The following is a 23,682-nucleotide window of genomic DNA, read 5'->3' as shown; positions in this document are numbered from 1 at the left end:
TACGGCACACTTTATCACCATATTCCCAAAACATACTAAAGCCAACTCGAGCCAGTATTTACATATAAGCTAAGAATGAATTTACTGTGAACGAGGCTGCTGATAGAGACAAAATCACAAAGAAGTATGATTATACGCTACAGTTCATTGTACTTTCAGTGGGGTTTTCTTTTTTTGAACAGTGATTTTGTTTTACTGACAGTAACCTTACTGTTTGCATTCATCTCCTGACTCTCATCAACAGCAAACAGCAGTGATCAGTACAAAAAACAAACAAAAAAAATACCCTTTTACACGCCCAGGTCCAAACAGCTGACACACAAAATTTCCCTCAAGCTTCATATTTTTTTTCTCAGGAGCTTTTGGAGACCAAATGTGAGGTAGATGAGATTATTTGAGTTACATTTTTCAGGTGTTCAGAAACAGAACTCTAAATTGATGGTCTGTGGTGGATGTGAACTGCTCGGTAAAGCGTTTTGGTTGCTATTATGTCAGTGCTGAGAGCTTGTTGTGTCCTTGGAATCCTTATTCAGAGCCACTTATTATGAGACTCATCCTGAGATTTTTCTCTGTGAAAGTTTGTACTGAGGTTAGCTTATAATACAGTTTACTCTGTTTGAATTGTTGTTGACTGATGATGAGACTTTTGGAAAAGTACACACCTAAACATCATCGGTGTAATAATAATGGAGTATTTTTTTTCTCTCTCCCAGAAATAAAAGCACACCTTACGTTCTCAATGACGGATAGCACAACAGGCAGGTGTCAAGTGTCTGCTAATTGATTTTCACACTGTATGGAATCAATTAAAAACATCCCAGCCACTCTGATAAATAGTAAAACTAGATTTGGGATGGGAATTGCATTTGTATACATGGTATGATTAATTTGTGCATCTGCAAAGGTGCGCTTAATGCGAAACGACACTTCCAGGACTCTACAGTGCTCTGAAAAACATTTTAAACTGAAAAAGCTGCACTTGTTCAGTCCTTTTCTAATTGCACTGTCATGAATTTTAACATTTAACATGCTAACTGAAAACTTTAGAGTTTGACATGTAGCTCTTGGATTTTTTTTGCATTTTCTCTGAGCACTCAAATGGGGTGAATTTACCCCAACTAGCAAACTGCAAAACCTTTATAGAGGTGGTCATACTTGCTCTGGTCTTCCTTAGTTTTTCAATGTAGAGGCCTGCGAAAACTTTCCTTCACACAAAGCTGTAAAGGTATGTAAAGGTAAAACAACCCCTTTGCTTATTTCAGCAAGACAAAATGTTGCAAACAGTAAAATTTAGTTCCAACTTTTGTCGTGTTTTTTCGGTTATATTTTTGAAATTAAATATGAGCTTTAAATGATTTTGATTCTGTGTGCAATAGTCAAACACACCTTTCTGCACTGGAATGTAGAGGGCTAAACATCAATCGGTTGTGTTTATAGGCAGCTGCTAAAGCCTGTATATAGTACGCGGTGTGTATGTGTGTAATGCGCATATCCATATGGGTCTGTGTTTGTACATGTCTGCGTGGAAGCGAGGGAATGAAGAAACGAAAGAGAGAGGAAGAGAGTCTCATTTGTATTCACCATGAATCTACATTCACCTGCCAGAGCAACAGCAACCCCCCACCCACTCTACCCTCAACAGATGGCCACCCGTCAGCTCCCAGCAGACACACACGCACACACACACTTTCTCTCTCTCATTCTCTGCCTCAATCAAGCACTCACACACACACACACACACACACACACACACACACACACACACACAGAAAATACACTTCGACACACTTAGTGAAATGAGCAGGGATCCTTGGTGTAAAATGGAGTGGCTGAAACATATGATTAGAAATAGGGAGGGAAGTCATTAGTACAAACCTGAGCTCCAGTGTCACGTTATTTATCTAGTGCTGAGCATACATCAATTACCCATGCATGGATATGCTTAAATATTAATCTTCGTATTCATCCTCCTTCCCTTTCCACCCTCGCTGTTTCTCTCTGCCTCCCTCTTTGTACTGCATCTCTTATTTTCTCCCTTTTTCACCCCCTTCAAATTCATCTGCCGTTCCCTCCCCATATCTACTCCCCACCACCTTCGCCTCCACCTCAGGACCAGTGGTTGGCCCGCAGTCCCATGTTGCAGAGGCGAGTATACCACGTCATGGCGGCGGTGAGGAGGGAACTGTACGTGTTAGGTGGGAACGACCTGGATTACAACAACGATCGCATCTTGGTCCGCCACATCGACTCCTATAATATGGACCTGGACCAGTGGACGCGGTGCTCATTCAGCCTCCTCACAGGTGGGCAAAGCGATGAAGCCACTGTGGAAACATGCATACATGCTCAGAAATAACTGTGTGACCTGCACAACTTTTTCTGAAATGATCCATTAGATAGAAGCAGAAGAAGCTTTGGCTGTGACAGAGAAATTGCAGCTTTCTTGCTGAGAGTTAGAGGAGATAGGTGATGTCATGTCTGCGCTAACATAAAGCTACTGTCAGGAGGTGGTTAGATTAACTTAGATAAAGACTAGAACTGGGGCAGTTAACTGACTCTATCGAGAAACAATATTTGCTTCTGCTATTCACCTGACAGGATCATGAAATTCACCACTACAATCCATCTTAAACTAGAACTTGTTTATTTAATGCTGGTGTTTTGGTAAGGATTAAAAAAAACACATAGGGTGTGAACAAAATGCTTTTATGCTGGTGCTCGATCACGATACCTTTGATTTGAGCCAGACTAGCAATTTTTATATTAATAGACCAAAAGACGCACTGCCCACTGCGAGTGACTTTACTAGTGACAAACTGGGTGGGAAATGTTAACGCATTTTGCTTCTCCCATCTTCCTAGCATAAATCAGTTTGTAGTTTTTTTGACCAACAACTCTAATATTCTATTTTTGAGAAGATGTTAAATTGAAAGTGTTAGATATGCCCTACATTATACATACACATAAAGTCTGAGTTAACTAACTCATCTATCATAGCAACATATTGAAATTTCTGTTGTGTTTAGCAGCTTGAACCCGCTCTGTCAGGAGCTGTGGAGCCATAAAAGAGAGCTAACTTAAGACATACAGCATCAAGAGACAGCACCCATTCCTTTATATTTTGGAGACCTTTAAAAAATGTTGTTTTGGGCCACAGTTCTCCAGGCTTTCTGAAGGTCTTTCAAAGTTGATCTTCAGACAATGATTGGTTTTTCATACATTGTCCAGTACTTGAAGCTGGCCGTTTTCAGACGTTTTTAGTTAGTCTAAAAACGTCTAATCTTAGAATTTAAACTGGTTCTTTGCTATTTGTAGGCACTTTGCCACAAGCAGCCTGTTACAAAAAAATATTTTTTCCCATTTCTTTAGTTGAATCTATGAAAAATGCCAAAGGTCAGTTTGACAGACATAAAATAATATTTTTTGCACCAACAAGGAATGCTGTTAGCAGAAAACCTTGCACATCTTGGCATGTTGTACAAGTATCTACAGCAGATGAACAATTTGTGAAAGTCATGTCCTTAAGAAACAGGAGAAAAATCCAGCAAAGACCTGACACAAGACCCGAGACATTCATCAGGGCCTTTAGTTGATCCATGTACTGTTCACTGAAGCCTCATCAGAAATGGTCCCAGTGGAAGGGTGACTGCATTTCCATGTGTGTTTGCACATTTCAATTAAGCGCTGCACCTATTTGCCATTTTTATTGCAAAATATAAAGCTAAGAGGGGTGGCTCAAGACTTTTGCACCGTATCATATATTACACTTTCACGCAAACCTTAATAGTTTTTTGTCAAATCGAGCAAATTAAAAGGACGTATTTCCAAATGCACAGAGGATTTAGTGACATTTGAATACCAGTGTGATGACTAACAGCAGGCTGATACTCAAGGCCACTGTCGATCAAACTTTTTTCCAAGCTGAACTTTTAATTGCTCTTTATGTAGTTGTAAATCTTTAATGAAAAACACTTCTGAAAACAAGCTTTCAGCAGCTTTAATGCTAATCTATTTAGAACACCATATATTTTTAATACAATTATGCACTGTACATATGTGGTGCTTGGAAACGTAGGCTGAGTATAACTCTCGGCTTTGCCCTCCTCTCATTAGATTAGAAACACAACACATAATGCCTCCCTGTTGGCTGCAAGTAGGTGGTAGGATGATTAAATTAAAACATATAGAGAGTATATGTCTACTTTGGACCTGAGGGTATGTTGCACCTTTTAGCCTACAGGATAGCGGTGGGATGGAACACAAGCACTGCCAAGACAATCTCACATGCATATACTGTAGGATGTGGTCATGTTTTCTCATTTTCCATTACAGGCTTTAAATTCTGGATGACTTTATTGTTATTTCCTCCTCCTCCTGTACTCCTGTTTGACTTTACACAATTGTTCTCGGATCTTTTCCTCCCATTATATCTGCAAAAGTTTAAAGACAAAGTCACAGAAAGAACACGCCATAGCTCTGCGTACACTCCCACCCTTGCCCCATCTTTCTCCATTTATCTTCCCCTCTGCCTCCTGGGGGACGTGGAAGTCATATTGTCAGGATGCCCTCTGATTGGCACAGTGAAGCATTGTGCCGTCTCTGTCCTCTTCAGGTCAGAACGAGTCTGGAGTAGCGGTCCACGATGACAGGATCTATGTAGTTGGAGGATACTCTATTTGGACCAACGAGCCTCTGGCATGCATTCAGGTGAGTCTTCAGAGTAAAGTGGTGGGTCTGCTGATTCTCATATTTGATGGCAAAATGCCAGTGACGCTCCACAGTGCAGGGCAGTGAGCACAGGGCCTACTACTTCCTACGGAGGACGTTGGGTCATTCTCATGAAGTCTGTTTCTGATTGTTTGGTCGGAGACATTCACACCAGCGGCCTCCTGGATGTCGTCCAGTTCCTCCTTGCACAAAGGGGCACATACTAGCCCTGCTGAGGGGATTAGTATTCCACAAGTTGAACTGACTTGATGATTGATTAAGTTAGTACATGCTTTAGTAGGTTGTTCAAGCAGTTTCACTAGTATTGTAGGGAACAAGTGCTCTAATGTAGGCGATTAATTCAAATCTAACCCACTATCCCCTAGTTAACAGCAAGAACCTTCCCAACTTTTCATGGCTCGTTAATCTAAAGATGAAGACCATTCTAGCTGGAATCTAGTAAGGAGCAAATGACTTTCATTAAACAATCTTTCTCTGGTATTAATATAAAGACTGAAAACAGGCTTAATTGGGATTTATTAATGGGCATAGGGTCATCTATAGCAGTTTTTAAAGACTGAAATAGGACAATATCTCTTACCTTTCCTGAGGCTGATATGTATGTTTGTATCAAATTTCATGCCTTGTGGTGGTGCCAAAGGAAAAGACATTGTTATTACTATGTACTGGCCCAGTGCCATTACTACAGCTGTGCCATATATTGCATGAGTTTTCTCTTTCCAGGTGCTGGATCTTAGCACGGAGGGAAAGGAGGAGGTTTTCTACGGGCCAACGTTGCCGTTTGCCTCCAATGGGATAGCGGCCTGTTTCCTTCCTGCTCCTTACTTCACCTGCCCAAACCTACAAACTCTACAAGTACCCCATCACAGGATAGGTGCTGTTTAAACCACTCCTTTACAAAACGTGAGGAAACCAGAACATGTGACCAGAGGATGGAGCACTTTCAGATAAACTCTCTTTTTTATTTAATTTTTTTTTTTTTAAAGTGCTCGATTATTGGACTCAATCTGAAACACGCCATCTCTGACACCAAAATGTAATAATAATATTTTCCTGACAAGAGCCATGCTATTTAAGCTATTTAAACTTCTAGGAACAATCTGCGTTCACAACAATAAAGCATTTTTTGGTTGTATGTTTCCAAAGACTGAAACATCATGACCACTGAAGACATAAGGAGCAAGTGGGAACATAAATCTTGCAGGAAAGGGACAGGAGAAAAAGAAAAAGACAGTCATCCTAACTGTTAATAAAGACGTGGAAAGAAGATATTGCTGACCTGCTCAACTGTCCTCAAGATAATAATGAAACTGCAGTTTCTGTAACCCATTAAAGTACTGTAGGAGCATTTCTAGCTAGAACTGCTGTATAACACTTCCACGTGATCCCTATAATCACTTCGGTGGCCTGAAGAACAGCCTGCTTTCTAATCGCCTGTGCTGGTACTTGGGTTCGTAGGTAAATAACCATGCCATCTTTTTCAGTTCAAATAAGATAACAAAAAAAAAACGACCTGTGTGAGTCCGACTGTTAATACACTCAGGACCTAAGACTGTGGTCTAATGAATGTCTAGTCCCATCTGCGTGCATACGTACCATATACTGAATAATGCTGATTGTCCAAAACATACTTCTGACCAAAACAAACCCCCGTTTGTCTGTCGAAAAGAAAGGTGTTGAAAACCTGGAAAATTTGCAGAATAAAGATGCAAACAGAGAAGTGAAAAAAGGCGCAGGAGTGTGTTCTGTCAAGAGCAGTAGTAGTTCTAAGAGTTCGGGGGGTGAGGATGACTGCTCTTCAGTGGGAATTATTTAGCAGCAATAGATAATTGCACACTAATTTAAAGAACCACCTCAGTTTCTTTCTTTATGCATGGATTCTCCAACCAGCTCTGATGCTGCTGGAGGAAAAAGGAATGTGATGCAGCAGAAAGCTCCTCGGATGAAGGAGATGCATTGCAGTTTGATGAGGCTGGAAAATGACTAGCAATGACAGAAAATGAGACTTGGTGATTGTGGGAGACAGGAGTGAGACTTCATGTGATTAGGTGCAAACTAGAACGGGATTGGAAGAGATTGCTGAACTTGGAACGGGGAGAAAGAACGGGAGAGTGGGAACAAACAGTACTACTTCTTCCCTCTGCTCAACTTTTTTTTTAAGGTGTGGTGGTGAAGTCATTGGGCCCTGATCAAATCTGTAATTCAGACTGCTGGATATATAGATGCAGCACCTCATACCATAATCACAAATAATGTGTGCACACTTCACATTCTTCCCTTCTCTTAGTATCGAACAGAAACGAAAAGGTGGGGTTGCTGGCGTGTGGCCACATTCACATTTATTGTCACATTTTTCATTCAGTAACAGTGAATCTCTTGAGATGCAAAGCTGCACTTTTTTCTTTTTTGGACAATATGTACATATCTACAGGCAGGTAATATTAAGCTTTTAATCCATGATAGGAACATGCCCATTTGTATATTTTTTCCCTTCTACAAATCTTTTCTGTGCTTTTTTACAACTGCATTTGAGGTTTTAAGAATATTACAGATTATGCTAAACATAAATTAAACAGAATTTCTAAGGTATCCTCATTTTTTTAAGGGAAATTGACAAAAATGAAAATACAACATGATAAGAAGAGATTCTTGGAGGGGTCTGGAAGAGGTCTCTCTTTACTGGATTTTTTTTGTCACTCGCTTTCCAGACTGGTTATTTCAGCTTGCCCACTTTCCCCAAGGAGACCCAGCAACTTCACATATGCACTCCTGTTACACAAACAAATGTGGCACATTCTGTAAGTCACAGAGCTGCTGAATATTTCTTGTTCTGTATGCAACTGCAGCGCTTATTGTCTAGACAACTTAAAAATAGTTTAAAGTGATGAATGCCGTCTACATGGCTTCCAGGGTGTGATTCATGTGCTTGCTCACCTCAAGGCGATGTTCTTGCCCAGTCCTCTTTTGTGCTCAGTGTTTCTCAGACTGAGAGACAGGTTGGGGATAAGAGCTTGAACCACAGTGGGATCTAAAACAGCCACAGTCTCCAAGATGCCGTATATCTGCCTGTCGTAGACTCCCTCGTTCTCCTCCACAAACGACCTAAGAGCATCGAGATGGTAGGCATAATAAATAAATAAATGAATAAAAATGATGGATAAAAGAGGCTGTAATTTGATGATGATCTATAATTACTGTCTATGAATAATGTGTACACTTCAAATGATCTTACACAGTCGAATATTGCAAAGTTTGTCGATGCATACAGTATTTAATGCTACAAACATTCAGTTACCGTAAGACTGTGATCATCTGGTCGCATGGTCTCTCTGTAGATGCGGCACCACACCGCTCAACTACAAGCTGTAAGGCATCTGTGCTCGTCTTCCTTACTGCACATCCAAAATAAAAAAAATAAAAATCACTTCACAATCACATCAATAGAGACGGGCTGGAAAGTGTTGATTATATAATGCATCAGTCTGAAATGAAGTGAATCCACTTAAATGACACTGTTATATAAAAAAATGACTTTAACTTCTACTTCAATCAATCAAAACTGCAGTAAAATGTAGAGTTAACAGAAGATCTGAGTACTGCAAGTCATTACAACAACTCCTAATCTACATAACAAGAGTTTCTGAGTAGAATTTGGCACTTTCTCACACGGGGAACAGCTGCTGGATTACAACTTTATTCGTTTATGCCACTAATGTCGCACTGTCCATATTCCTCTGCTCTGGACCATCATTACATTGCTTGTACTCAGTGAACTGTGATCATATGGAAAGCCAGACGCTCTCTTTTTATACCAACTTCTGGATTGTTAGATCTCATGATTATATAGTTTTATACTTAAGCTGCAGACAGAGAAACAGTGAGGTAGTGGAGCACTGCTATATTAAAACTTGGCTTGTAAAACTATTTAAGATTCAGATTGTCAATCTTACCCTGTGGCTCGTTGACCAGCATAATGCAGCGCAGCAGAGAGGGGAGGGGCACGGTGAGTAGGGAGGGGTCTGAGTCACCATTTCGTCTCAGAAGCTCCAACAGGAACATCAGGACGGATGCCAGACGAGGAGGGGGGGCGTGACCTTTGAACTGCAGGAAGTTCTCACTGCAAACACAAGCAGAGGTGTTTCTAGTAACTTTAAGTGGCTGTTTATGTAGACACATGGTGAAAGAAGGAAATGATGTACATGAGTCCTTGATAATAAAGGTAAGACAGCCTTTGGGGCGTTTGGAGTTTTCAGTCATTGCTGAGAGAGTTTTTGATTAAACAGGAATCACATTCAGAAATTAAGTGAACATGAAATTCAGGTCAATGCTGGATCAGGCAAATTCTTTTCATGGTTCTGCAGACCTACCAAAGAACCTCTAGGATGAGTCTCCTCAGGGCAGCTCCACGGCTGGTTGGGTTGGCCTCGCAGGCACCTAGAAGCACCGGGTGGTTGGCAATAATGCCCACAGAAGGCGAGGCAGGAAGGAAATGGTCCAAATATCTGCGAGTTACAGAACGTAGTTGCTGCTTCAGGTAAGCCCCCTGGGACTGAGACACACTAGAGGCCACAGACAGACCCTGGAAGACGATAAATGGAAGGGTCTTTATCAAAATAGCCAGGTTTCTTTCTTTAATGTAACGGCTGTGTGTTTGGACAATGTGTGTCTATATTATACATTTGTCCCTACCTGTATATACAAAGGCAGACTGTCTCTGAGAGCTTTGTCTTGCTGTGTGAGGTTGTGGGGAAGCAGCAGCCCATCCACAATGCGGAACAACAGCTGTTGTGCTTTTGATGTGGCCAGCAGGGGGCTCCAGTGCTTCACAATGCAGCCTGGTCACAGAGAAAAGAGTGTTGTACTCTCATACGCAATTCCAATAATTTCTTGCCCAGTCGTGGACTTTATACACAGTATATTCTGTGATGCGTTTGAAATTGATAAACTTTGCACCTACCAACAGCCCAGTATGCTAGCTGTATTCCCTCTTGGTTCTTGCTGACGAGAGACGGTTTAATGTGCTTCAGGATGTCACCAATGTAGTCTAGGGCTGTGGTCACCATGGCTGAACGCTCAGACAAAACCTTCAGTCCACTGTACACACTGCCTACAGCCTAACACCATGTGAAACACATAGAAACACACGCTGATGAAGGTTCACAGACGATTTTTAATTTTACTTGGACACAAAGCCGACCTGAGTTCTCTCATAACTAACTTGCTGTAAAATTTCAAAATACACAAAGACAGAATTATTCCCCAGTGTGTTTGTCACCTGTGTGCGTATGTTACCTTGACAAACATCTCCAGGGCTGCAGTCGGCTCTGGCCTGGTTGCTGTGGGATTAAGGTTGGCTCTCTGCAGAAGCCTCTCCACCTCGGGAAGCCTCAGCACAAGCCGGGTCAATTCACACAACTGTTGTTCCACAGCCCGGGCTGACGAATGCAAAAACACAAACACTGGTTATTCAAATGATAACGAAGTTCACATTAATGTAAACACTTCCTTTTTTGCTTAAAGAATAGGTTGAAAACTGCTGTTGAGTATTGTTACCTGTTCTGCTGTCAGTGCCATCTGGGTTCTTGTGAAGGTGCTGCTGTAGAACACATCTGACCCAGGCCCTCACTGACAGGCTTTGTGCAGAACCAGACACAGCAACGCCAGGATCTCCACTCAGAGAGGACACCAGCTCACTGCGAAAGAGAAGAGACAGCAAGAACCTGATCACAAGTCTGTTTGGAGATGTGTGGGGCAGGGTGGGTGGGGGGCGAGGCGGTTTCTATTGACTGTCCAACTAATGCACATCTTTTCAAATGGTGGAAAGCCTAATTCAATGGAAGCAAATTCTACTTTGCAGCTTGTGCAATCACTTTAAAGCAACCCGCACAAAATAAGAAAGATAAGCTTGTCAGAAAAAAACTTCTAAAAAGGATCACTTTGGTATCTTGCAGTTGAAGGGTCAGGTACTGGCAGTTGCCCATACAAAACACACCACCTCCTTATTGCATAATAATCTTCCTGCCTCTCTTTCATTAATAAACAGTGCCCAGACAGCTCAGTAGGTAAGGCTGTGGTCTATTAACATTTTGGTTCATGGATATTATTTTAGCTTATGGCTCGTTTTCTTTCTCCATCTTGCTGGACTGGTGGAGAAGGATGTGCAGCTGATGGCCAGATAATATTCCAGATGTCTGCAATTTTAACTAGGGAACTAATTTCAAACCACAGCAGGCTATTCTGATTGGTGTTTCAGCATCTCTGTCTTTGCTAGACGCATTCCTGTAATATCTAATCTGTCTTTGTTGTAGTGGTTTCAGGCTGTGCAGGTAGAATTTCCATTAAGCATGCCACAAGTGGCCATGTTGAATCTTCCTAATGGTTTAGCCCTCTGTTAACCTTAGCCAAAGGCTCATTGCTGCAGCCAATTCCATTTCATGTTTATGTAGCTTGTTAGAGCCTCTAACAGCTTGTGTTGTAAGCATATGAAGCACATGCACATGTCAGCGCTTATGTGATGGGAGGGACTTGGAGCTGCAGATGGAGGGTTTTTTTAAAACTCTTGGATATTTTTTTTTTCCCCTACTGCAGCTTTAGTATCACTTGGCACCGTCTGAAAAGATGTCTGTGGTTGAAATAATAATCATTCTTCTACTCTTGAGTGTAATTTTGAAGCTTTTACCTTCTGTATAAAGGCATGAATGCATTTTTATTTATTAATAACCATCTTCACTATACAAGGACACCCTGTGCTTCATTTATTAATTAGAGACGGTGTAATGTACCTGCAGAAGTTATGGAAAACAGTTTTTTTAAGTGCGTCACACAATGATGAAGCTTGATAACTAACAGGAAAAGAGGAGAACATCATTCTCATCGGACTCACCTGATGTAAAAGCATCAGGTGAGTCAAATGAAAATGTTTTGGGACAGAGAAGACTGGGGGGTGGGATTGGATTCAAAGGTCAAAGCTTACCTGTTTTGAAGCAGATGGGAAAGATAGCGAGTTACCAAGAGTGGGTGAACCATGTCATCCCACCCAAAGTATTGCATGATGGACTGAACTGAATTTGGTTGAAGGTCCTGGGGTGCCGAAGTGGGTAGATCAAAGGCGAGCAGGGTGAAACCTGAGGAAAATGAAAATAGGTCAGTGTTGTCTCAGTTAGTTGGATGATGATACGTATAGCGCTCAAAGTCATTAATGTCTTCTCTTTACTATGATCTTTGAATTTTGTGTCCTTTCCAGTTCTACCTTTTCACTCGTAAAGCCATATTTTCCCCTCAAATTTCTTTCATTTAAAATAGCTACATCAGTTTTCTTTTGTATGAGGATGCCCAGAAATCTTGCTCTCCCACCTTTCCTTCCACTGGGTCTTACTGACCTGCAGCTGCATCTGCAAGCTGTGCTGGAGGTGTCTGAGAAAGACGTAGGCTGTGCAGAAAGGGGAAGAAGTGAGCCCAGAGAGCAGCTGCTACCGCTAGGTGGCGCTCTTTCACCACACTGGCGGTAGCAGGAACCCAGGACAGGGTGGGAGCTGACTGGTCACTGCGCTGATGGACTCGTCTGGAAGGACACAGACACACAGATAAACAAATCTATCCAATGCAAAATCCAAACTCAGTGCTCCCTCTTGTGTACAACCCCCCCCCCCCCTACTTTCTCAAATCCTTTTGCTCCACAGTTCCTCTCTTTCACTCCTCCTTCATATGTTTTCCCTCTCTTCTCTCCTGGGGGATTACTGGGTGCAGTGGTGCGCTGCAGTGTGGAGCAAAGCGGGGTGGAGGTAGGTGTGAGGAAGGAGAGGAGGATATTATAGGCATAGAGTGGAGCCTAATACTGATCCCCTGTACACAGACTATACTTTGGCTCTTCTGGCTCATCCCTGGCCCTGGCCCCAGCCGCTACGGCAGCCCCACAGTGCCTGGCATTAGCCCAGATAAGCAGCTGAAGGAGCTGTAATCTCATTTAGACGGGAGATGATCCTTCTGTCCCCCTCATTCACCCGGATGAGGGTGTAGGGAAGCGGGGGCTAAGATGAGGTGGGGAAGAAGCAAAAGATAGAGGAACTAGCAGCCCCCTTCTATCCTATCCTTAACCACACACTCTACTCTGTTACTATATTACATACACACACGCACACACTCACACACACCTCAATGGTGCCTTCCCTTCCAGCAAGGTTGCATCTAATCCAGAGAGAGCTGAGACAATCGATTAGAGTCTGAATTCATTAGCCTCGTTACTACTGCGGAATAGGCCTTTCACACCCATCAACCCTCATTGTACAAGACATCGTCAGAGACCCCACTTAATCCTCCTCACTGTGGCTTCTTACATGTACACACAAACACATACACACACCGTTACATACCACTAGGGACCAAAGTAACCCTTCCCCCAGCTGCCTTCACTGTAAAGACATTAAAAAAAAAAAAGTAGCATCCTAACAATGCCAGGCAGACAAACACATCAGACGCACACATGGGCATACATGGAATTAACTCCACGTCCCCTATTTCCTTACTTTGTCCTCACATTTGTATCTAATGTAAAGGTGTTTTTTTCCTTTATAAGAAGACACTTGACAGTAGTTGTCCTTGACTATCGGGGGGGGAATCAAAACCCGCTAAAAGGTCTTAATGCTCACAAAGGAAAAAGCTTCACAGGAAGGCTTGTATTTTATCAAGCCAAGGAGATGGGGATTAATTGTTTGTGCCAAAAACAGATCCAACAGACTGTGCCAATGCCAGCTCACCTCGTCAACCAGCGTCACCCCCATCCTCCTACAGCGGAGGGTCATGGGAAGAAATAAAATTGAGGAATTATGCCTGTTACTGGCTTCTTGCCTCAGCACCATGACGATGGCTATCAAGAGTGACTGTTCGGACCCTACGCCGCCTCAACCATTGGCAGAATAATTCTCATAATGTGTGCAGATTCCACATGGCTCTTAATAGACATAATGATGCACACACTAAATTTGCCAGGCTACATAATTGCCCATTAATTGTGTCACAGAAAAGGCATTAATCACAAAGAGATACCGAAAATTGCCAGGCCGAAGAATTATATTTAATTTGGCGGCACGAATTGGAAAGAGAGAGAGCACGGTATTTTAATTTTTTTTTTTTTTATTTGGTTAAATGGGTCATGGTGGTCCAGGCCATAACACAGAGGGCCTCTGAGAGTTCTCTTCTTCTCCTCTCACTCCTTGGCCATTAATGTGCAAATGTGTGCCCTTCAACCCCAAGATCTGAGATGGGAAGTCTGGGAATTAGCAAAGCTAACGAGATACTGTGTTACAAGGGGCTGGCACTGAAATAAGAAACGAGTACACCTCGGTTAGTGTTTCACTTTGGGGGTGTGGACAGTTGTGTAGGTTTGTGTGTGCTGAGAGGATGGTAGTGCACACTGGAGAATTAAAGCAATCATACACCTACATGAAACAGCAAGAGGGCTCGGTAACACTTAATTTTACAATGCCCTTTTTCTGAGGTTTCAGATCATTTATTAACCTTTTCAAAGTAGCGTAAGCATAAAGACGTAGTAACACTCTGAGTGCTACAAAACTCCAGAAACAATATATATCTAGGGGTATATTGAAAAATCAGATATATACTCAACAAAGCTGCGTATCAAACCTCATTACTTTGACATAAAATGGACAGCACATTGTGTGCACTGAATACATTTGCTAATAAATGTTCACTTAGTTTTCACCTTTAGTGATGGAGCCACAGGAAACCATCACCAAAACTCTGTAGGATTTTTTTCAAAACAAACCTCACTAGCCTGGTTTCCAGGAGCTGCAAGCAACAACTTTTTTGATAAAATAGTCTGGATGCTACCAATTGAGAACTCTAACAACTAAGTGGAGCACATACAAAGGTAAAGCAACCAAAGAGAAACCATTTCACCTAGCAGCTGGTGAAGGCCACAACAAAGCTCAAAGATAAGTTAATTTTGAGTTTATAATGGCCACATGGTCATAAATTCAAAATAGGCATTTTTTCCCAATATAAAATGATAGTTGTTGTCAAAGACTTTAATGCCTTTGCACAGCATACTGGTGTAACTTAGGAGCATGAAACACTTAAAATTAATTCATCCATGCAATTATAAGAAGCCGCTTTAATTGTTGTTCAGAGCTATTACAAACATAATAGGTTGCAAACAAACTGACTCTTCTAAATAACACCAGATTAGCGTGTAAAATATACACGTCTTTCCTCACTGTCTGATATCTGTCCACTGTGGCCTCTGTTCCATCTCTACCTCCCATAAACAGAGTGCGTTTCAGATGTGGCTCTCTGACCTTCAGTTGGGGTTGTTCATGTAACGAACACCCCTGTCCTACAGCTGAACTCATTCTGGTGCCCTACTGACCACTGTCTCTCAACACACCCACAGCACTGCTGCCGTCCTCATAAAGACAGGAGGGTCCAAAGAGGGTCCCCTGGGCCCGTAATTCTAATCAGGGCTACTACTGCAGCACCTGGTTAGGGTGACCCGGAGCCACTGGTCCTCCTGAGACTAACTGGGGCCTCAGTGCTACACAGGCCTTTTACAGACACCCATTCCTGCTGACAGCACAATCCGCTTATTGTCAGTATGAGAAGTGAGTGGACTCTGGGATGGGATGGGGAGAGCAGAAGAGATCACTCTCTTCTTCCGTAGAGACTTATCAGATTTTAATAAAAGCTTAGCTTGGCCTTTGCCAGAAAACATTTGTCTGGATGTGTCTACTATCTGTGAGGGAGTAGCTATCAGTGAATGATGAAAGAATGAGGGAAACTGAGGAGAAGTAAGAGATACCTGGGAGCTGGTGAATATTTACACCTGCTCTCTCACCTGAGCTGCGCAAGGACGATCTGCAGAAAACCCAGGGCAGAATTCAGCTCGGACTGGCGGCAGGCAGGCAGCAACCAATTGAACCCGTCACCGAGTAGCTTTTCCTCTGATAGGCTGAGAGTGGTGCTGGTCTCAAACACCTCGGCCACACCCTCCAGGTAGGACCCAAGTGGGCCCCATAGGGCAAGCCTGCGTGAGACCTCTGTGGTTTTGTTGTAGAACTCTTTGGCTGTCTCGTTAAAGGAGGAAGTCAGCAGGCTAGCCTGAGCTCCAACATCCAGACCCCGCTCCTGGAGCAAACATACGATGGTCCATCAGTTTTGTTATTTTTAATTAAAATCTTTTTTTATGTTATGGTAAACAAATATACCTGGAATAGCAACACCATTGACAGATGCCCTCTCCAGATTAGTGTGCGGTGTCCAAGAGGACAGTTAGAGGGCAGAAAGCCAAGCAGCTCACAAGCTCTGCTGGCCACATCCTCCAGGTCTGCCTGCCGGGCCACTACCAGAAACAGCAGCAGAAAGTTCATGAGACCTGCTTCTGACAGCTCCTGCATCTTCTTTGGGGAGAACTTAGAGTAAATCCTGGACACACAGAGACCAAAGTAAGAAAGAAAGAGGAAGGACAAAGGTTTTCAGGTATGCCACAAGAGATGGACAGCATCATGTCACACAAGACAAAGAAACAAATGGTTGCATTGTTTATTTTTAGATTATTATCCTATTTCACTTTTTTCTTTACTTCCACTATCCAATTCATTAGAAATGATTTATTCTTCTGAAACACCCTGACTTTAAACGCTGACTAACTGAACTTTCCACCCCTGTAGTGCACCCCACCACCTGCCTCCATCACCTTCTCAGCTCCAGGGGGAGAGGCTGGGCTCCCCAGCCTATGTGGGTGAGAGAGAAAGGAAAAAGCAAGAGAGTAAGTAAGAATAGAGAACCACCCAGCACGCTGTTAGATCCTGCGGGCACTGTGGAGAAATGCCTTTAAAGATCATGTTAAATGTCAGAGACACTCAGACACACAGCAGTAGGCGCTCAGTCCCTCTCTCTACAGCCAAACCAATTTACTGCAACAACAGAGAGAGATCAATAAAACCACACACACATGCGCACACACACACAGAGCTTGCTCGCCTGGCAGGAAAACACAGAAGGCTGGAGCCCCCTAGCCCTCCCCATCCTAAAATACAGATGCAGCCCACACAGGTGAGTAGAGCTGCTGTTTTGGTCAAAACACAAACAGCGCACATCCCAAGACAAACTCAGTGTAAGAAGTATGACTGGTATAAAAGGAGTGGAGAAAAATGAGACGGAAACTGGGAAAGACCAGGTTAACACCACAACCAGCTTAGTTACACCCACAGAGAACTATAAAAGGAAAAGGTGGTGAAGCATACAGTCAGAGTGAGCAGGGAGGGAGATTTAAATAGATGAATGGCTAGTATGTAACAGGGATATAAGCTGCACACTGGGAGATAGCAGAGGGGATTTTCTGTGTTCTCCCAACCTGTCTCTCTGTTTGTTTATTCTGGACAGCTTTTTTTTCTGGAGGCAAGCAGATGCTCCTAACTCCCAGCATTGGAGAGCAACATGCTTGCAGTCGATCCCATTAATGTGGTCGTCACGGGTGTCCCGCAGAGCCTAGCCAGGAGTGGGAACGCTGCCGAAGCGTTGTGGAGATACAGTCGGCACGCCTCGCGCCTCCTTAGGAGGAGGAGGTAGTGGTGATAGTTTTGGTGGAGGAAGATGGAGGGAGGTGAAGGGGATGGGGGTGGGGATCTGGACCTGTCCCAGCCCAGCCTGGCTGTCGCCAGACTGCCTACCACCCACATCCCCCTGCTCCCCCACCACCCAAGCTCCCCTCTCTCCGTGTTGGAAACCAACACAGCTTCGTTAAGGCGAATTAACCGCCACGCTCGTTAGCTAATTAGCCCCCATGTCTGCAGTGCTACAGAGCACATTCCAGACAGAGGGAAGTCATTAGGCGGATTTATCTACGGCTGCCTCCCTCTGGCACACAGCCGGCCTGGGATATAGGATGGACCAGTACATGGTTCTGATGCATCCATCAGCTTCTTGTCCTTTGTCTATTTTTTTTTCTTTATTTCCTATTCAAACACGCACTGTATTCTTCTCTTCAACGGCCTCACACACTGAAACCATGTCAATGCTCTAGGGAGCAGGTGCACAGCCTGTGTGTTTGTGTGTGCATCAGTAGGAGGCTTCTTGGGTCTGGCCTCTGCTGGAGAGCAGGTGGTTGACTCCTGAGACACCTGCTCCACCGGTGGGCCTGAGTAAATATCAAAGACGCACCGGGAGACTGCGATACACCTGGCACGTACACAAACAAGACTCAAATGCATGACAGTTTGCAAACACACATGTTGTGTGTGTATTTATGCAAGCGAGTGCTTACACATAGGCAAATCCAAACACCATTTAAACACATCACACATTTAAAGATCAAGTGGGAAGGGGAAATCTATATAGCCTATCCCTGATTAGTAATCACTGCTGAAAGACTCCAAATCAAAACCCCACAATATAGAGTATATAGTGTTATGGCTGTCAAACCTACTTTTCAAGGTGGAAGAAAATGTGAAGGATCGAGAGCTACAAAGCTTCTCAGCCTTCTCTCCATCCTTACCTCCCTTTGATCTGTCTCTGTGGGACTCCTCCAGCCCGATCCTGTGCAAGGCACAGGGCCAGCACTCGAAGAAAGATGTGGAAGGAGTTGGCAGAGCGACAGAGCTGGGTGTATCCAGGAGAGCGAAGGGGAGGCAGGGAGCAGCAGCTCCGGGCCTGCTCCAACAGAGCTAAAGGTGTCTTGCATAAAGTGCCCAGGGCAGAAATCCCCAGCCAGGGCACGGTAAATGAGGCACTCTGAAGAGGAGTGACAGAGCATAATATATAACTGTAGAGCCCTTGTTAACCAGGGTGCAGCATGACATGCTTAGAATTAGAAGTATGGTGTGAATAAAGGAGCAACAAATAAGACATTTCAAAAATTGATGGTTAGACACAAAAGTAAGCTACTTGTAGTAAATTGGTCAGCAAATCAAATGTATACACTTCATGATAAGCCACAGATGTTATTTTACCAAATTCTTGCTGTAGTAATCCCAGAGGGTGGACACAGCACTGGTGCTCGGTTCCCACATCAGACAAAGACTGAGGCAGGAGTGGACATGCATCCTGAACTGCTCCTCTGCTAGACCTCCCTGTTATCACACACACACACACACACACACACACACACACACACACACACACACACACACACACACACACACACACACACACACACACACACACACACACACACACACACACACAATTTAAAAACACTATGATTTTAAAGGGTTCAAAAACTGAATATCGCAACTAGAAACTGCGCTTACCTTACAAGTTAATTTGAGCAACTCATCCACAAAGGTCCAGTTATCCCCCAGGTTTTTCTGTAGATGAAGATAAATTAATGAGAGACACTTAAAAACAACAACTCACAGTATTCTATATTCATCATAATAGTCTTCATCTTAGTGTTTAAGATGAAACAAATTGCAGTTTTATATGTCAGAAAAAATCTTACATAGAAACACTTTTCTGTTCATTTGGAACATCTTTAGGTATCATTATTGCAATTATTAGTTTCTTACCTCATTCTGGACCATCATGCCGCTCCGACTATACTGGCCTAGCATTGATAAATGAGTGACCAGCCACCATGTGAATCCTAGAGGGTCCTTACAGTGTGTGGGGAGGCCACTGAACTGCTCAGCAGCAGGTTTTCCTAAAACCAGAGGCCTCAGCAACGAGTTGATGTAGCTCCAGAAAGACTAAAGGGAGCACACATTAGTTAAATACTGTCAGAATCAAAGTTTACTGTGTGACAGAACATGCGTGTATGTGTGTTACCTGTGTGTGCAACTCTTTATTCCTGTGTTCCAGAAGGTACATGAGCAGGACCCACAACTCTTTGGTGCAGGTGCAAAGGTAATGATGGCTGCTCAGCGCCTCTGTAGGCCTCACCTACAAATAAACAGGATCAATTAAACACAGTGAGTTGCCAACTAAAGCTTTATTCTACACTAAAATGTTTTTTGTTGCACATTGCGATGCCTTCTGTGTGCAGCTTCGATCCAGTTTTTGCTAACCAACTACAAAATGTGGCAATTATATGAGAAACACTTAGAATTTCAGCTTAAAAACATAACTCTGAAATACCACTGCTGCATCTAGTGAGATGAAATGAACCACCCACCTTGCTGTATTTGCCCATGGCCAGTCCAGTAAGGTCACACAGCAGACTGCACAGGTGTTTGTCAAACAGGCTGCTATCAGTCAGGTTCTCTCCCGTTAGGTCCACAAACTTGTGGGCGTACACCACCTGGCCTGAAGACAGAATGAGTAAAATTACAAAGAGCCTGTTTCCATCATAATTCAATAGCTCTTTAGTTATTTCCTAGGTGAGAATTCTGCTGCAAACACAAACCCTGCATCTTGTGACCAAGTAGGTGAAGGATCTCCAAAACTGACCAATGGATGTCTAGATGAAGGTGTAGCAAATGCCAGGAGGGAGGTAAAATCTGTAAAAGGAACACAGATTTCTCATTTCAATGTGAAAAGAAGAAAAATCAGCTGGGTGATAAAACTGTAGTCATAAAACCTAATGCTCAGTTGATAATATATAGCCTTTGTACTCTGGTATGCCAGCCCCACATTGTCTGCATCTGTTTTAAATGCTGTCTTTGGGGTTTTTTTCCTTCGGTTTTTAAGCTCCCTAACACCTTTGTAATCAATGCCTTACATTAAATCTCTACTCAAGTTAGATCTAAACAAACCAACTAGCGTTTGGCCGTACCTTTCCGTGATTCTGTATAGTAAAGGCACTTTGAACATTAGCAGGCAGGTCTTTGAGTCGTCCTACGAGGAGAGTGATCCCAAAAAGTTCCTCCAAAAGAGCAGAGGGGAACTGAGCCTCCAGCTCCTCGTAAGGGTGTGACTGAGCTGCATCCAGGGACCTGGAAGGCTGGAGATATCTGAACATATGCAAAAGGGGTATCCAATCAAACATTCAAATAAACAAAAACTCCATGACACCATAATATATTAACATGTTTTTATTAGTTCCAGTGTGACATGAAAATGTGTTAAAATTACCTGTGTAGAAAGACTTTGACATACTGAAGAAATGTAACACATTCTTGCCAGAGTTCTTCTGCTTTATAGTGGAGATTTCCAGCTTGACCTAAAACATCAAAAGGGTGCTGTAGGTAGTACTCATAATATGTCTACGGTATCAGAGATCAGATCACTCTGAAAATGACTATTGTACAGCTCATATATACATATCAAATACATTCAAATTGTTCATAAAAATATATATATAGAAAACAACTCTCTAGAAATTATGGGATTTAATTTGCAGAATAATTATTTTTATTTATTCTGGACATTTCATTCTTTAACCCTCTCAAGGCAGGCGTTGCCGATTTGCAACAGTTAAAAACTAACAACCTGATTACCCCACATACATATTTTATGAGTTGTTTTTTTTACTCAGAAGTACCACTGCAGGACTTGGTTGTGCATTAGCAACAAAAAGTTTAATTTGAGCCTGAGAGGGTTAACATATTTGAAGCCCTCGGTAATTCCTACACTTATTTCACTTGATTTAACTAGTTTTTATCACTCTCCTACAAGCTGATAAGCTGATCAGACCATTTTCTGTCCTCACATAATATGCCTTAACTAGGATTAAAAATCTGATCCAAGTTCCAAAGGGGTTGACAGAACCTGCATAAAAATGTTTCAAATCTTTTTTCTGCTAATTATATAAACAAGCAATGCACATAAACAACCTGTATATCCAACTAATACACAAACTATGCCTATGTAAGCAAACAGTGGCTTACTGTGCGAACAAAATACTGACAATAAACTAAAAGACTGTTAGTTGGACTAATGATTACACAGACTTACCAAAGTCATTTGAGTTGGACTTAACTAAAGTCTCCAACTTGTAAATCCGTTGTCTGAAACATAACACAGAACAGAAGAGACCCTGTAAATGGATATGAAGGATGTCTTTTTCAATAATGTATCAGGAATATATATGAAATATTTTAAAGAATGATTTCATGACCACACTTTTGCTGCCGTGGAAAAGAATTAAGTGGTAGAAACAACAGATTTTAACTCTTTCCTTTATAAAGATGATAGCTGATGACTTCCCATAACAACATGTTTTGTTGCTTCATTACATATCAGTAAAGGTTTTCACAATGATTAGAATAGTATCAGGGTTTTTCCAAAGGTAGCTGCATAGGCAAAGACCACCCTCACTAACTCTCAATACACACCCAGTCATTTCTATAAGGAGGCGTCAAACAACCGCTCAGTTCAGAGGACAGCTCCTAGGTTAATTCTAATAGGCTTTCAAAGGGTAAAGAGTTAAAGCAGACTGAAATAACGTATGCTTTACATCATGCCTTACCTGAAGAGGCCAAACAGTAGTTTTGTAGATTCCACCAGTGCTGTCTCTGTCACCCAGGAGAAGCCAAAGATGTCCACTGTGTCCGTCTCATATTCTGCAGGGGCTGGGTCAAGACGCAAGAGTAGCCTGGAGTGGATGCAATGACTGCAGTGAGATTTTAAAGCTTTTCTCCTAGTGGAACTTTAGCAGCTACAACATCACAGGGGAGGTAAATGGAATTACATTTGAGGTGTTATAAGTACAAAAAAACTGACCTCTGAATAAATTACACAGAAAAATGACCGATTTTATAAAAGACTGTTCTTACTGACAGCATTTCTCAGGCACAAAATAGTGCCAGACAATTTTGTACGATTACAGTCAGCTGGCAGAAGGTAATTATACCGTTTCAAGGAGCCTCTAACAACGTATCCCTCTGTGGAAAGTACTCCAGCGGGATCATCTTTTACATCAGAGCAGCAGAAACACGGTGGTCGAACTGGAGCCAGGTCACATAGACTGTCTCCTGCAAATGGGGAAACTGGCGGGGTGAGGGACTGGCTGAAGTCATCTGACATGGTGTCAGTGCAGAATCAATTTGACCTGAAATGACCAAAAAAAAAAAAAGAAATCACAGCGCAAAATACTGAGAGAATGCTTTTTTTGTCAGTGGTTTGCAAAACTGTGTTCATATGTAAATATTCAACAAGTTATTCACAAATACACTGGGATGATGTATAATTTAATACCACATACAATTTAAACAAAAGGGTTTCACAGCAATATTTTAGCATTTTACTTTGTAAAATACGAACAAGTACTTCACAATGGACTTCACAATGGATCCGACATGAGAGTATAAAACATTTCATAGAAGTTACGAAGTGCAAATTTAACACTTAACGTATCTACATTATACGCTTTATGCATACAAGTACTGGTACTCAACGCAGAGCATACAAAACTACATCTAATTTTGCAGAGTTGTGCACAATTAGATGTAGTTTTAAAGGAAACATGAGCAGAAAGCAGGGAAAAAATATCTTTGGAGCAACATAAATGAATTTATTGAATGTATAAGTGACGGGCATGTATGTTATTGCATATAGCTAGCCAACGAACAAGTACTTCACAATGGATCCGACATGAGAGTATAAAACATTTCATAGAAGTTACGAAGTGCAAATTTAACACTTAACGTATCTACATTATACGCTTTATGCATGATAATGCTAGCGTTAACTTTCTAGCATACGCTGTGCCGACACGACAGCACAGTTAAGTCAAACAAAACTATTTTTAACAGGCAAACTAAAGACAGAAAAGCCTCCAAAAACAACTGTTAATGAAATATGAACTAACCTGTTAGTTCGGCTTCTTGTATATTTAGTAGTTTGTGAATTTTACTTCCCAGTATTCATCGCTGTTTGTGTTTTCAGCCGGTCCCGCGCGCTCACACTACGCAGGCGCACACTCGCTCCACGCCCGATGATTGGTCCGAAGTTTCCTACTGGGAGGAACCTAATCCTTTGACAGACACACAACAAGAGGTCTCACTGCTAAGCGCTTCCTCTGTCGCAATGTCTCTCCGGGCAGCTTTTAAGATATTTAGAATT

At 42.4% G+C, this 23,682-nt stretch overlaps 2 protein-coding genes across 5 annotated transcripts in view; one reads left to right on the top strand and one right to left on the bottom strand.

The window, feature by feature from the left end:
• The window catches only part of klhl32 (kelch-like family member 32), a 36,893-nt gene extending 30,798 nt beyond the window's left edge, over positions 1–6,095 (top strand). For all 4 annotated transcript variants that reach the window (XM_085422569.1, XM_085422567.1, XM_085422568.1 and 1 more), the window contains 3 exons: positions 2,111–2,303; positions 4,613–4,707; positions 5,452–6,095. In XM_085422569.1, the coding sequence (XP_085278695.1) occupies positions 2,111–2,303; positions 4,613–4,707; positions 5,452–5,613 (450 nt within the window). In that variant the 3' untranslated portion in view covers positions 5,614–6,095. The remainder of the gene's footprint in view (positions 1–2,110; positions 2,304–4,612; positions 4,708–5,451) is intronic.
• A 93-nt stretch (positions 6,096–6,188) lies between these two features.
• mms22l (MMS22-like, DNA repair protein) lies at positions 6,189–23,573 on the bottom strand. Its single transcript, XM_085422566.1, has 26 exons — positions 23,429–23,573; positions 22,472–22,669; positions 22,088–22,213; positions 21,574–21,626; positions 20,752–20,839; positions 20,453–20,630; positions 20,084–20,177; positions 19,853–19,983; positions 19,507–19,620; positions 19,248–19,427; positions 18,990–19,046; positions 18,690–18,809; positions 18,236–18,471; positions 15,948–16,164; positions 15,578–15,867; positions 12,108–12,289; positions 11,702–11,852; positions 10,282–10,421; positions 10,021–10,163; positions 9,686–9,842; positions 9,418–9,563; positions 9,096–9,307; positions 8,679–8,845; positions 8,024–8,120; positions 7,663–7,830; positions 6,189–7,497 (listed from the first exon to the last, which is right to left on the bottom strand). Exons 2-26 carry the CDS (start codon positions 22,642–22,644, stop codon positions 7,422–7,424), a joined length of 3,696 nt encoding a protein of 1,231 aa, XP_085278692.1. The 5' UTR covers positions 22,645–22,669; positions 23,429–23,573; the 3' UTR covers positions 6,189–7,421.
• Between the last annotated feature and the right edge of the window lie 109 nt (positions 23,574–23,682).

The sequence above is a fragment of the Rhamphochromis longiceps genome, linkage group LG11 (genome assembly GCF_057381845.1).
Source record: "Rhamphochromis longiceps isolate RC_006_pf linkage group LG11, R_longiceps_female_GT1.1, whole genome shotgun sequence".
NCBI lineage: Eukaryota > Metazoa > Chordata > Actinopteri > Cichliformes > Cichlidae > Rhamphochromis > Rhamphochromis longiceps.
Note: the sequence above shows the minus strand (reverse complement) of the source record. Positions and strands in the feature narration are given on the sequence as shown.

Coding starts and splice junctions, on each gene's coding strand:
- mms22l (XM_085422566.1), bottom strand. CDS start 22,644: ATGTCAGATGACTTCAGCCAGTCCCTCACCCCGCCAGTTTCCCCATTT. Junction 8,846..9,095: donor CTCATCCTAGAGGTTCTTTG/GTAGGTCTGCAG, acceptor TTGTGTTTGCAG/TGAGAACTTCCTGCAGTTCA. Junction 8,121..8,678: donor GCTGGTCAACGAGCCACAGG/GTAAGATTGACA, acceptor TTGGATGTGCAG/TAAGGAAGACGAGCACAGAT.